Source organism: Cavia porcellus, unplaced genomic scaffold (genome assembly GCF_034190915.1).
Source record: "Cavia porcellus strain 051 isolate PalLab524CR breed Dunkin Hartley unplaced genomic scaffold, mCavPor4.1 scaffold_17, whole genome shotgun sequence".
Taxonomy (NCBI): Eukaryota; Metazoa; Chordata; class Mammalia; order Rodentia; family Caviidae; genus Cavia; species Cavia porcellus.
In genome coordinates this window covers 21,768,466-21,779,836 of record NW_026947500.1, presented here as the reverse complement: position 1 = coordinate 21,779,836, position 11,371 = coordinate 21,768,466, and the positions used below count along the sequence as shown (strand labels likewise).

The 11,371-nt window shown below is 46.6% G+C and overlaps 1 protein-coding gene across 4 annotated transcripts in view; it reads right to left on the bottom strand.

The window, feature by feature from the left end:
- Positions 1–1,068: 1,068 nt before the first annotated feature.
- Positions 1,069–11,371, bottom strand: part of Ptch1 (patched 1) — a 63,900-nt gene continuing 53,597 nt past the window's right edge. For all 4 annotated transcript variants that reach the window (XM_063227396.1, XM_063227395.1, XM_063227398.1 and 1 more), the window contains exons 20-24: positions 10,423–10,565; positions 7,350–7,449; positions 6,579–6,833; positions 4,524–5,058; positions 1,069–3,903 (exon numbers count right to left, since the gene is read on the bottom strand). In XM_063227396.1, coding sequence (XP_063083466.1) covers positions 4,525–5,058; positions 6,579–6,833; positions 7,350–7,449; positions 10,423–10,565 — 1,032 coding nt within the window. In that variant the 3' untranslated portion in view covers positions 1,069–3,903; position 4,524. The remainder of the gene's footprint in view (positions 3,904–4,523; positions 5,059–6,578; positions 6,834–7,349; positions 7,450–10,422; positions 10,566–11,371) is intronic.

Sequence of the window (11,371 nt, the reverse complement as noted above, 5' to 3'; positions counted from 1 at the left end):
CCAATGTCTGAGAGACACTCATCTTTAATTTATGACACAAACTCCCAAGGTTTCAGGAGGAAACCCTGAGGCAGGAGGGGTCAAAGAGGGATATGACTGGTACGGACCCCCAACCAGCTGACAGGCCACAGCCCACCCCTCTCCTCGGTGTGGCAGGGCACTAAAGGGAATTCCTCGCCCTGACTCCCTGCCCCAAATGCAAAGTTCACAGGTCTTGACTCCTTCCCACAGAGGAACATGTGTTTCTGTGGAAAGACCACACACGAGAGTCAGGATCCTCTGTTGTTTCCAGAATCTGGCCTGCAGTGGTAGTGCGGCCTGAGTCACATTAGACAAAACCATGGCCACATTTGGTTGGAAGGAATTTAGAGATCCCTTGCTGGTGCAGCAGAACTGCCAGGACTGCTCATTAAAGCAGATTCCTGGGCCTCACTCCCAGAGACTCTGATTTAGTAGAGCCTGGGTGGGAAGATTCTGGCTTTTCTAGCAAGCTTCCAAGGCACGCTGATTCAGACCACACTAGAGCAGCGCTGGCCTCTGCTACAGTGTCTTAGGATGGATTGGCAGGTTTCCGCTTACTGCTGAGTATTTTAGGGCCTGCAGGACAATCAGCCCGTGTTGCAAGGGCACAGTCCTGCCATGGTAGTGTGAAAGCTGCCACAGACACCTGAAGGTAAAGGGACTTGTCTTCTAATAGATCTGTGTAAAAACAGGTGGCTATGGTCAGTGGACTCCTCTCTGCAGGACTCACCAAGACAGTCATCTGGGGTCTTCTCCTACTCATTTACAGCTTAAAATTTGAGAACAGTAATTCTGCTATCTTTCTCCATTCTTAGGATGAAATCATAGATTAAATACTCAACAAAGGTTCAACTCGTACTTGTATTAATGGCTGGACTGTTCTAATTTAGGGACTTTCTTGGTGTCCAAAAATAAAAGCACACAACTGTTGGAATAGGACACAAACTAACAAACTTCACAAGATGAAACTACAAATTATACGATGCCTTGTAAAAACAGCCTTTGTAAAGTATTTTAACGAAATAAAAAATTCTATAAACAAAGATGTACCCAAGAAGTTATATTATTTTTTATTCATGTTAGACTTTCTATCAGTGTTTGAACATTAATATTTAGAGAGTTTGTACATTTTCACCTTCCAAGGTATAAAATGAGAACCACACTAGGTCACAAATGGTAGCTAGTAACACTTCCCAATCACATGAGTACCCACTCACGCTCACTCTCTTAACACTGTTAGACATTTTATTTTCCTTGCTGTAATTTACAGTGAAAAGTGTCCCCACTCGTATCTCAGCAAAGTTCCAGACATTATGGATTCATCACATATAAATTCTTTAAAAATATACTTCTGTCAAAAGACTTGATGACTACTATGTACACTACAAAAATAAATTTTCATATAAATAAATTATATGGCATACTTTTATCTTTGTAATTGAAATGACACAAACTCATCTCCACCCAAATTGGCAGACAAGACCCAGTTTGAATATTTCCTTTAAACTCCTTACACTAAAACCTACTATGAGTTCTTAATGTAAATGTTATATACTCTGAACTATTTAACATTAGTAAGCACTCTATACAAATAAAAATTCTGTTCAAAAGTAAAACATAGCTGTAATAGTGTTTCCAACAGAAATAAAAATCCCTGCATTTTGTTATAAACTGGCATGACAAATACTGTAGGAAAACATTCTTATGATACAAAATTATAAATATCAGCAAAGATTTTTTTTTAAAAAATTAAAACATCCAAATTAACAAACAAGACAGACAAAATAAATCTATACAAAGGAGAGTAAGAGAGGGAGGGAGAGATAGAGAGGTGTTCTAGTTCCCACCAGCCTGAGCCATCCCTGGGCCACCACCACTCATGGAAAGTTGTATGCTGTACAGAAACCAAGGAGGCCCACCGGGAGTGGCAGGCAAGCCGGCTTCAGAACTCTGCGACTCTCCTTTTGACTCAGGACGTGTTTTCTGAGCAGAGCCTGTGTAATAGGACACACAGTGTGGCTGACAGGAAGGCACCAAGACAGTAGCAGCTGGGTGGCCAGGGTCCTAGCATGGTAACACACACCTGGCGGCCACAGGTGGGCTTCCAATTAGTACCTTACAGTTTACAGTGTCGGGGTGAGTTTTAGGGTCTGAGGTTGCTAAACTGCTAGTACCACTGGGGGCCAGCTGCTTTTCTCCTAAGACTTTCCTTGTAGCTGCCACGGAGCGGTCCTCACAGTGACCAAGGCTCTGGTGGGTTAGGTCCTTTCCTCTGAGATAAGTCGGCAGTGCATATGCGGATGTGTGGCGAGAGTTCAGGGGGTCCCCAGACCACAGAGCAAGAGAATAGAATCCACACAGAAGCAAACCTTTCAAAAATAATGCCTGGTAGAGAAATCTGTCTCTGTCTACATTCTTCCGTGGGGTGTATGCAACAAGCAGCTTTCTGCTCTTCAGAAAATGTCACAGTGAAAGAACAGGGAGAGGGGAGGGAGACCAAGTCTGATTTGTTCAAGAAACGCACACCTAACACAGACACAGTCAGAAGCATCCCCGGAAGCTCACAGCCCACAAAGCCTGACTGCCTGACACCACGCCGGAAGCTCACCATTCCTGTTTCCAAGAAGATGTGAACAGATCCAGGCAGCTCTGACCGGCTGTTCAGATTCAGGAAGAGAGGGGAGTTTACATTGGAGGGACTTAGAACAGCACCTCTGGGCTTATTGAGGGCCAAGAATAAACCCAATGAGTTTTTCTACCTATAGCAGATTCATAGGGGACCACATGGATGCGCGCACATGTGTGTGGGTCAAGAAACGGGCATAAAACTACACACTTTAGAGTGTATTTCATGGCCTAGCAAGGACTCCCAACTCAGCATCCATGAGGGCTGTCAGCTTTGTAGCCTAAGAGCCCGACAGCATCACAGTGATGCGAGGGAAGGAACTTATTATCTTTCAGGAACAAGATATACAGAGGGCAACCAAAGACCTTCAGAGACACCATGGACAGGAAGCAAGTCTTGTTGTTGGACCATTTCCAGAGAAAGGAGCAAGTGTGGGGCGAGCCCTTCCCCAGCACAAAACCATAGACATCCTGATTCTTCCAGCCCAACTGGGTCAGAGCCTGCTAGGGTGAAAGACATTAAGAAAACCAACAAGACCAAAAAAAAAAAAAAAAAAAAAAAAAAAAAAATCACAGTACAGTACACATTGGGAAATCACACACAAAGTTCACATACACAGCCAAACTGGAGGACCACATGCAACTACCCTTAAAGAAGCCACTGGGTTAACCTGTTTTCTTCATCTCTGCTCATTAAACGACAACAAAAATTACCACGCATAGCGTGTTCGAAAGTTAACAGTAACATTTCATACTACCACAGGGTTGTGATATGCAAATTTTAAAATACTTTAACAGAAACTTTACAAAATAATCCTATTACATAAGCAATATTTGCATAGAATTATACAAGTAAATTATACAATATTTAAGCAGCAGCAACATATGCTGGAAATTTCAGACTAAGTTAAGCTTGGTTGTGGCATAGAGCCAATCAATGTACAGATAGATAGGGAGAGGGCCCCCTTCCGGCTCCCCACTCTGGGGTCAGAGTGTGTGTGAGGAGACTCCAGACCTTACTACACTTTACATTCTTCCCTCCTATATTACATATGTGTACATGTCTTAAATATTTATAGAAATATTTAACAAAATAATACAGTCGGTTACAGTAACAATGAACTGCTCTTCTGCGCAGTGCATCTGGCCTGTAACTCCAAGCAGTTCTCTTCAAGCAGTTCTGGAAAGAGGTGGGGGTGGGACGGGGCAGGGTAGGGGTTCCAATCTTTGGCCTCTTTGCTTCAGATTTTAATCACCCTTTAAAAGAAAACAAAAAGGGAAGTCAAACTGAGTAAAAGATACCCGAGTCCATACTTAAAAAAGCGAGCCACAGTGATCTGCAGTGTTAAAAAGAAAGCAAGGGAGTAGGGGGTGGTGGCACAGCACCTGCCTGCCATGTACTAAGTTTGGAGTTCAAGTCCCGGTACCAACACAAAAACAAAGAAATCAAGGGAGTAGGGGGATGGAGGGGAGACACAGGGTACCTCAACTGTTCACTTGTCCCTTTCAGATGGTACCCAGCTCAGAAAGGCTCCAGAGGGTTTTCCGCCTTTACACTTGGCCTAGAGGGGCCGCTGAATATATCTAACCTGGTACTTTGGCCTCACCATCCCCTCTTAAATGGAACAGCATCTGTGCACCTGCCTTGATGCTGCAGTGAACACTGGCACAAAGGTGACAGGCGACATGCCTGGGACCTCTGTGAAGCTGCATTAATCCTCAACAGGTCTGGGGGGTAGCAGGGGAGAGAACCACTCTGGAACCAGATAACCTCCCCCAACATACAGCCCGGCCACAGTGGCATTTTGCAGCGGGGGAGAAAGCCCTGGGGTCCATCCTGGATCGTGCCACTGCCTTTGGCCCCTGTGCCCACACACCTCAGCCGGAGCTGCCTCCCCAGGGTCTTTCCTCGCAGTCCACGTCTTGCAGCTCTATGACTTCTACCTTCGAGTCCCTCCTCTCACACCGAACGTGGAAAGGCACGTGGGGGTCCTCAAACAGCCCATGGTCAGTCTCAGGGTAGCCCTCATAGCCTGGGCAGGGCCCCACTCGAGGGTTCCGCCCAGGTCCAGGTGGGGGGTGCACGGCCACAGTCACGGAAGCAGAAGCTGTCACCGTGGTGATGGGCTGGCAGTAACCAGGCATGCTACTGCCTGTGGCCGTGGGCGCTGGGTTCCGAGGTCGGGGCCCCCGGGGGCCAGTGCGGTCCCTGTTGCTGGGGCCGGAATGCCCTTCAGTAGAAATTTCAAAAGCGTCTCTGCGCGGTCTGTAGGGAGGAGGCCGCGAGCCTTCTCTGGGGGGGTCCCTGTGGGGCTGCTGGCTTTGCCATCCAGGGGGCAGGGACCCCGAGTCCAGGCGGGGATGCGATCGAGGGTTCGTGGGTGGGGGGCGCCTTGATTCGGGGTGGACCACCTGCAGAGAGCAAGCGCAGGTTAACACAGGCAGGCTGGGCACAGTCTCCTCCACCCTATCCTGGTCAACCCCAGGGATCCAAGACAGGCCTTTTATGCACAAAAGAAAAACAAAGCCTGCTCCTTTAAGGAACTGTGGGTGTGTAGGGTCCTTCCTATTTGGTTCCCATTGGCAGGCTTGCTTCAGCACAGCTGGCTGGGTGCTGGGTGCAGGGTACTCCAGCTGCTCCCCTTCCTGGGTCTGCTACCCCATCCTGCTTCAGTATGGACAGACTCTGAATTGCTCTCTCTACCCCACAGCAAAACAGGATGCTGCCAGGATGTCTATGTGGCTATTTTAGTTTAAATGAACCAAAACTCAGAATCTAGCTCCCTAGGGCCACACCAGCAACATCTTGAGCCCTCCTAGATGCTGGAACCGGAGGGCAGAGGGAGCATTTCTATCGTTGCGGAAAGGTCTGCCAGGCAGCGCTGCTGTTAGACTGTTAGGAATCTGGTTTCTGATTCTCTGTAGAAAGCATGAAGCAACACAGTGGCCACATCAATCAAAAGGACCGTGACCAACTTCAAAGTCATTCAGCTTGTACCTATTTTTAGGCTCCCGCTGAACAAAACCAGATTCACAGTGCAGCTCAGCAGGCACCGTTGCGGGGGGCACGAGGGGGACAATTTAGGTTATTTGACTGGCCCCTCTCTCTTTCATGCAAGGGCTGCCGTGGCCCAGGACTGGAATACCCATTTCCTGGAGGGATGGCAGGGGGCCTCAGCGGAGCGACATGAGCCTCCGAACTAACCTCCCTTGGCTTTTCAGCGCTGAGCTCTCAGCTTAGGGGTGAGGAGGGGGCCATCCTGGGCAAGGCAGGATGGAAAAAGTGGCCCCCAGGCTCCCCATGACCTCCTGGAATTACTGGCGATAAGAACAAGGGGGTGGTTCTTAGCAGCTCATGACTTTAGCCATCTGAAATAGGCACTTTTAGCCTCAAAAGCTTATGGGAAAGTCTAAAGATAATGAAAATAACTTTGTTCCAAGGACAACCAATGGTGATAGACATAAAAGAAAAACACTCCAGATGACCATAAAATTTCATTACAAGTAAGTGTCATTTTACAATGACGTGCAGTTTTAAAAAGCGAAAGCAGATAATGCTTTATTTCTGAGTCTAAAGCTCAAAGTTACTCATTCCAAACAAAACATATGCTAATGCTTTTATTTTTCTTGCAGTATAGGGAACAGAACCCAGGGCTTTCCGCAGAGCAGGCAACTACCACTAATCTAGGTCTACCTGCTAACACTTGGCCATCGCCCTGTTTCTGATCCATGGATATGAACTGAAAGATAGCATTTTTACAGTTTAAGAATCAAGTATCCCCAGCTGCATGTGAGTTGACCTGGCATATACTTTCTTTGACATCCTCCTAGCAGTATGATTTGATTTTTGGAGTAAGTAAGGGGTCCCCTGGGCCACCCAGCCCTCTGCATAGTGGGAAGGACCCTTCCCCTCTCCCCTCACAGTGACTTACAGTGGAGCGAGCGAAGACAGGGTTTTCTGTGGCTTCCACGATCACGTGGTGGGCAGGGGCCCCTGTGCCCTGCTGAGCCTCATAGTGACGAAGTTCCTCACTGATGCCTGACACGGTCGTTTGAGAACTGTACTCCGAGTCAGAGGAGTCAGACCCATTGTTCGTGTGACTGGGAGGTACTGCAAACCGGACCACACTCGGGGGTGGCTCAGGGGAAGGGGTGGGCAGTCGGTTCAGGCCATTTGCTGGAGACACCTATTTAATGGGATTCCACATCAAAATGTTACTATCTGCCTGTTCAAAGTTCAAAAGTTTCACCCAGGGGCCTCTTTTCCCTGTCCTGGACCCACACATTCTTCACTGTATGTTCTACCTGCTCTCTGCCACCTGCAAGACCCTGAGAGGTCCCGCAGCCTGTGAAAAAGGGTTGGCGCCACTTTTTCACACTGAAAAAGACACGCATCCTTCATTCCCATGAAGCTTATTCAACTTGAGTGAAAAGTCTGTCTTTGTGTAAATCTGTAAGACCCAGGCTGATCATCGGGTTTATTAAAACAAAGCCCAGCCAGTTCTACATCCATCAAAGCTGTTAAATGTAAGAGAGAGAGAGAGAGACAGAGAGAGAGACAGAGAGAGACAGAGAGAAGCCATCACTATTAGACGTGTACTGAAAAAGTAAATGATCAGCACATACACATACACCTAAACACTTCAGAGCATTCAGCTGGCCTCTGGATAGGATAGGACATTTCACCCAGCATAATTACCTACCTCAGGATATGGTCCAAAGAAAGACAAAAGGACTGGCAGCAAAACCAGTCCATTGAGAACACCCAGGATGGTGAGGATCGCCAGGACAGCAAAGAAATACCTTCAAGATAAAAAAGAAACAAGAAACCTTCAATGTGACCAAAGGAAATTATGCTACCCTTCCAGTGCCCAGAATATTACAACATTCGACCCTCAAAATTAACAAGCCTACCCCACTAGGAAGATGGTCATAAAACTACGGCTCCAATCCAGCAGTGCAAGATTAGCTTTTTTTTTTTTTTTTTTTTGCTAACCTTATAACTTTGAGGGCTACATTCCACAGCACAAAGTGTTAGAGTTCATGAAGGGAAGAAAAAAAAATTAGTCTGTTAATTTGCTGAAATCTCATGGCATACAGCATTATTTATGAATGTGTTACACAAGCACAAAATATGGAATGTGCGCTGAATGGCTGAGCAAACTGAAAGTACAAACACAATGCGGAGGGGCCCTGCTCATGAAAACCCAGCAGAAGCAAACAAATGAAGTGAAGGGTGTAGAATTTAAACAATTTGGCCCAGGAGGAAAAGCAGCCCACTTCTTGCAGGCAGCTAATCCACTGTGAAATGCTTCGGCCTCTTACAGCAGAATCTCTAATTAAGTCTCCAGTGTAGCAGGTAAGGCTTTCCCTGGACGTTCATTCATCACAACTTTCTGCCGAGAATTCTACGAGTTCCAGTTTTACCAACTAGCTCTAACTGCAACCTTTTAGAGCACAGGAACCAGCTTTCTGCAGAGAAAATGCTGGCCATTCTGCAGGGGCCGCGGCATTGTGCCGGGCAAGGGCGCTCCACAATGGTGGGGCTGCTCTGCAGGCCAATCTTTTGTTGAACAATTTAGCATCTCTGAATACTCTTGTTTTGCGTCAGTCAGTTCAAACATAAAGGCTGCAGCACCATGGCAGAAGAGAAGAGTGCACAAGGAGTTCTGCTTTCCCACCATTGAGAGCTGAGGTCTGGGATCCTTCATGAATACCAAGGTAAACCTGTCAGCCAGGGAAGCCCCCTCCCCATCAGCACTGCGCACGGCTGGAGGGCCAAGACTCCATGCAAGGATGCTTTCTAGAACTAATGATTTCTGGGCTTTGATGGAAGTGGGCTGGGGTGGGGGAGAGGGGCAGGATGATCTGAGGAGAGGGAGGGCAAGACAGCAATCCCTTAATGGTCTGCTGGATCATAAAATGCAACAGGCACCCAACTTTACCATGTCTAAATATGTTTCGACATTAGATGAGAGGAGAGAGAGTCCCTATAAAAATACAAATACCTTACAGCTATTGTAAACACTAGAAACTTCTGAGCTGCATTAGTGAAAGAAACCAAGCAGCCCATGTCTTGCTGTAATGTAAACTGCTGGAAATTTCAGCCGAGGCATATATCAGTGGCAGGCATTAAGACATTTGCATCCCATCCATCTAGCCACAGCATAAACAGACCAATTAGATTTCTGACGGCTTTGTATACACAATGTCTGCTCATTTATTCCATCTCTGTAAGGGCTCTATCAGGTTGATTCATCCTGGTTTAGCAAATGGGAAGCCCTTCTAAGTGCTTGAGACAGGAACCCTGATCTCTCTGGGTGGGAACGAGCAGTGGGTTAGATGAGAAAACTGGTGGGTTCTGTCCTCTAGGTCCCATCTGGGTCCTCTAATTCAGGCTCAGTTTCCTTCCTGTGGCCCACAGGGGACCCCCAGCCACACCACTTCTGGGGTGGAACTTCTATGACCTTGCTTCTCTCCTGCCCACCCACAGACCTTAGGCCACACAGAAGGACAAAATGGAACTTGAAAGCCTTTCATTGCATCTGGGATGAGCAGGAAAATAATTATACAAGAGAGAATCTCAGGCACAGGGCTGTTAGGGCATAGACAATACTAATGTCTGTGTAAGTGTGTCCTGAGGAAAACTAAAGTCAAAGGTACTGCTCCAAAACCATATCTAAGTCACCAAGCATTTGGTATTAGCAACAAAAACTTACTAACTGGCTTGTGAACTTATTTAGAGTTTGCATCCAGAAGACCAGCTGGCTGGAAATGCAGACTCTGCTCTTCCCACCCTGCAAGTCCCATCTGTATTTAAAGAATCTCATGATTCAGAAACATCGCAAGTTGGAGAAATGCTGGTGTATACTGGAACAGCCACTGCCCCTCTGCTGTGACTCAAGCCCAAAAGCAGTGAGTGAACTGTGGCATTCATTCCCGGAAGGCTGGACCTCCAGGATGCCTGACTGCCCAAGGCCACAGACTGATCAATGGATTGTTTGTTCTTGCAATAAACAAACTGGCTGAAACATCTGGTAAAATTCCCCTTTATCTGAAAATGAGAACCTGCCCTCAACAACACACATGAATGTGCATGGGTACCATATAGCAGATTATCTCTACCCTGAAGTTCTTCTAAACCAGTCATCTTTACACTGGGTTTTGCCCTACCACATGTTCTTTCTCTCTCATCGGGAATCAAACTCAGGACCCTGCAGTTACGAGAGGTGCTTGTACCGCTGAGCTATATCCCTGGCCCTATCCTAGCGTGTTCTAATTCTGTACTGTCTTTTACTTCTTCAAGACTCTACTCTTATCTCTTCACAAGTGATACAAATCAATGAGAAACAGACTAATCTGAGGTCCAAAGAGGAGTACAGAAATGAGGCTTGGGTTTGCAGAGTTTGATCTCAAAGTCCAACGGTAAATGTTCCCTAAATCTTGATGGGGATCCCAATATGAAATCTGAGCACACAAAAGTCTAAGTGGCCATTTTGGATATTTCTAAGTTTTGAAGGTGTTGAGGCAAGGGTCAACTCAGTGGTTCCATGGTCACTTCTTGAAGTATTTCTATCTTGGGACCCAGCAGCTAGGATACTGGGTGACTCATTAACTTCAAGGCATGGAGCGGCCACCTCTGTTCTTCTTGGTATGGAAGAAAGATGGGTGACAAGGAAAAAGATGCCCCAATCTATCAGATACAGGAATAAGCCACCAAGATCACACTATGACTCAAGGTTTCAAAAACAAGTCTTCTCTCTCACTCTTGCTTACCTGACAATGAAATCAAACTCAGACCCTGCAAGCATCAGTACCCCGAGCAGCGTAGACACAGCGCCGTCCAAAACAGGTGCAAACATGTGCTCCAGGGCCAGCACTGCCCTGCGGTTCTTGTCACCGATGGCGGTTAGGAAGGCCTGGGTGAAGAGACAGGTGGTACGGTCAGGGCACGGCACTAGACCAGGTACATGAGTTTGAAATGCTGCCAACTGTTTGCATCTGCCTCTCTGGAGCTTCCTTCTGAGCTTCCACACTTAGCCTCTGGGATGTTTGGGTGGAGGGAGCTCAACTAGCTCAATCTAGTCTTAAACTACCATGCTATCATTGGGTCACAACCAGCGTTGCTATAAATCTTCAACAAAACCAGACTTTTACCAAAATGTGCAGAAGTGATTTTCTTGACTGCTGTTTATCTTTATGACTCCCACCCTGACCACATGCCAACCCAGCTGATGGGTCTGTAGTTGCCTAAGTGCCAGTGTTCTGGCTGTTTTTTTCTCTAAAATGGGACCCACTCTTTCTAGAACTGGGGCCTATGTAGTTCCTTTATGTTCTTGGGAGGAAAGCAACAAAATGGGTTAGACCATGTTATTCTGCATTGTACCTGGATCAGGGTGCCCTAAGCTGTGTCTATCCCACTACATGTGACTCAGATACTACTGCAATCAGCAAGCCAAAAAGAACCTATCCACTTTCCAAGCCCTTGCACAAAAGTGTCACCTGTGCTGATTTTTCCCTATCACTTTAGGATATAGTAAGAGTATTAACCGGGTATTCTAAACAGAATTTCATATATAGCGTAAGAACACGATAGCTGACCTGAGGACAGTGCTCTTGGAAAAGCTTTGAACTAGAAACAGCACAGGTTTACTTACTATAGTTCTTGTTTCCAGTGTAAAAAATCTGTTCTAGGATACCCCTGTTTGCAATGCTTGTTACCAAA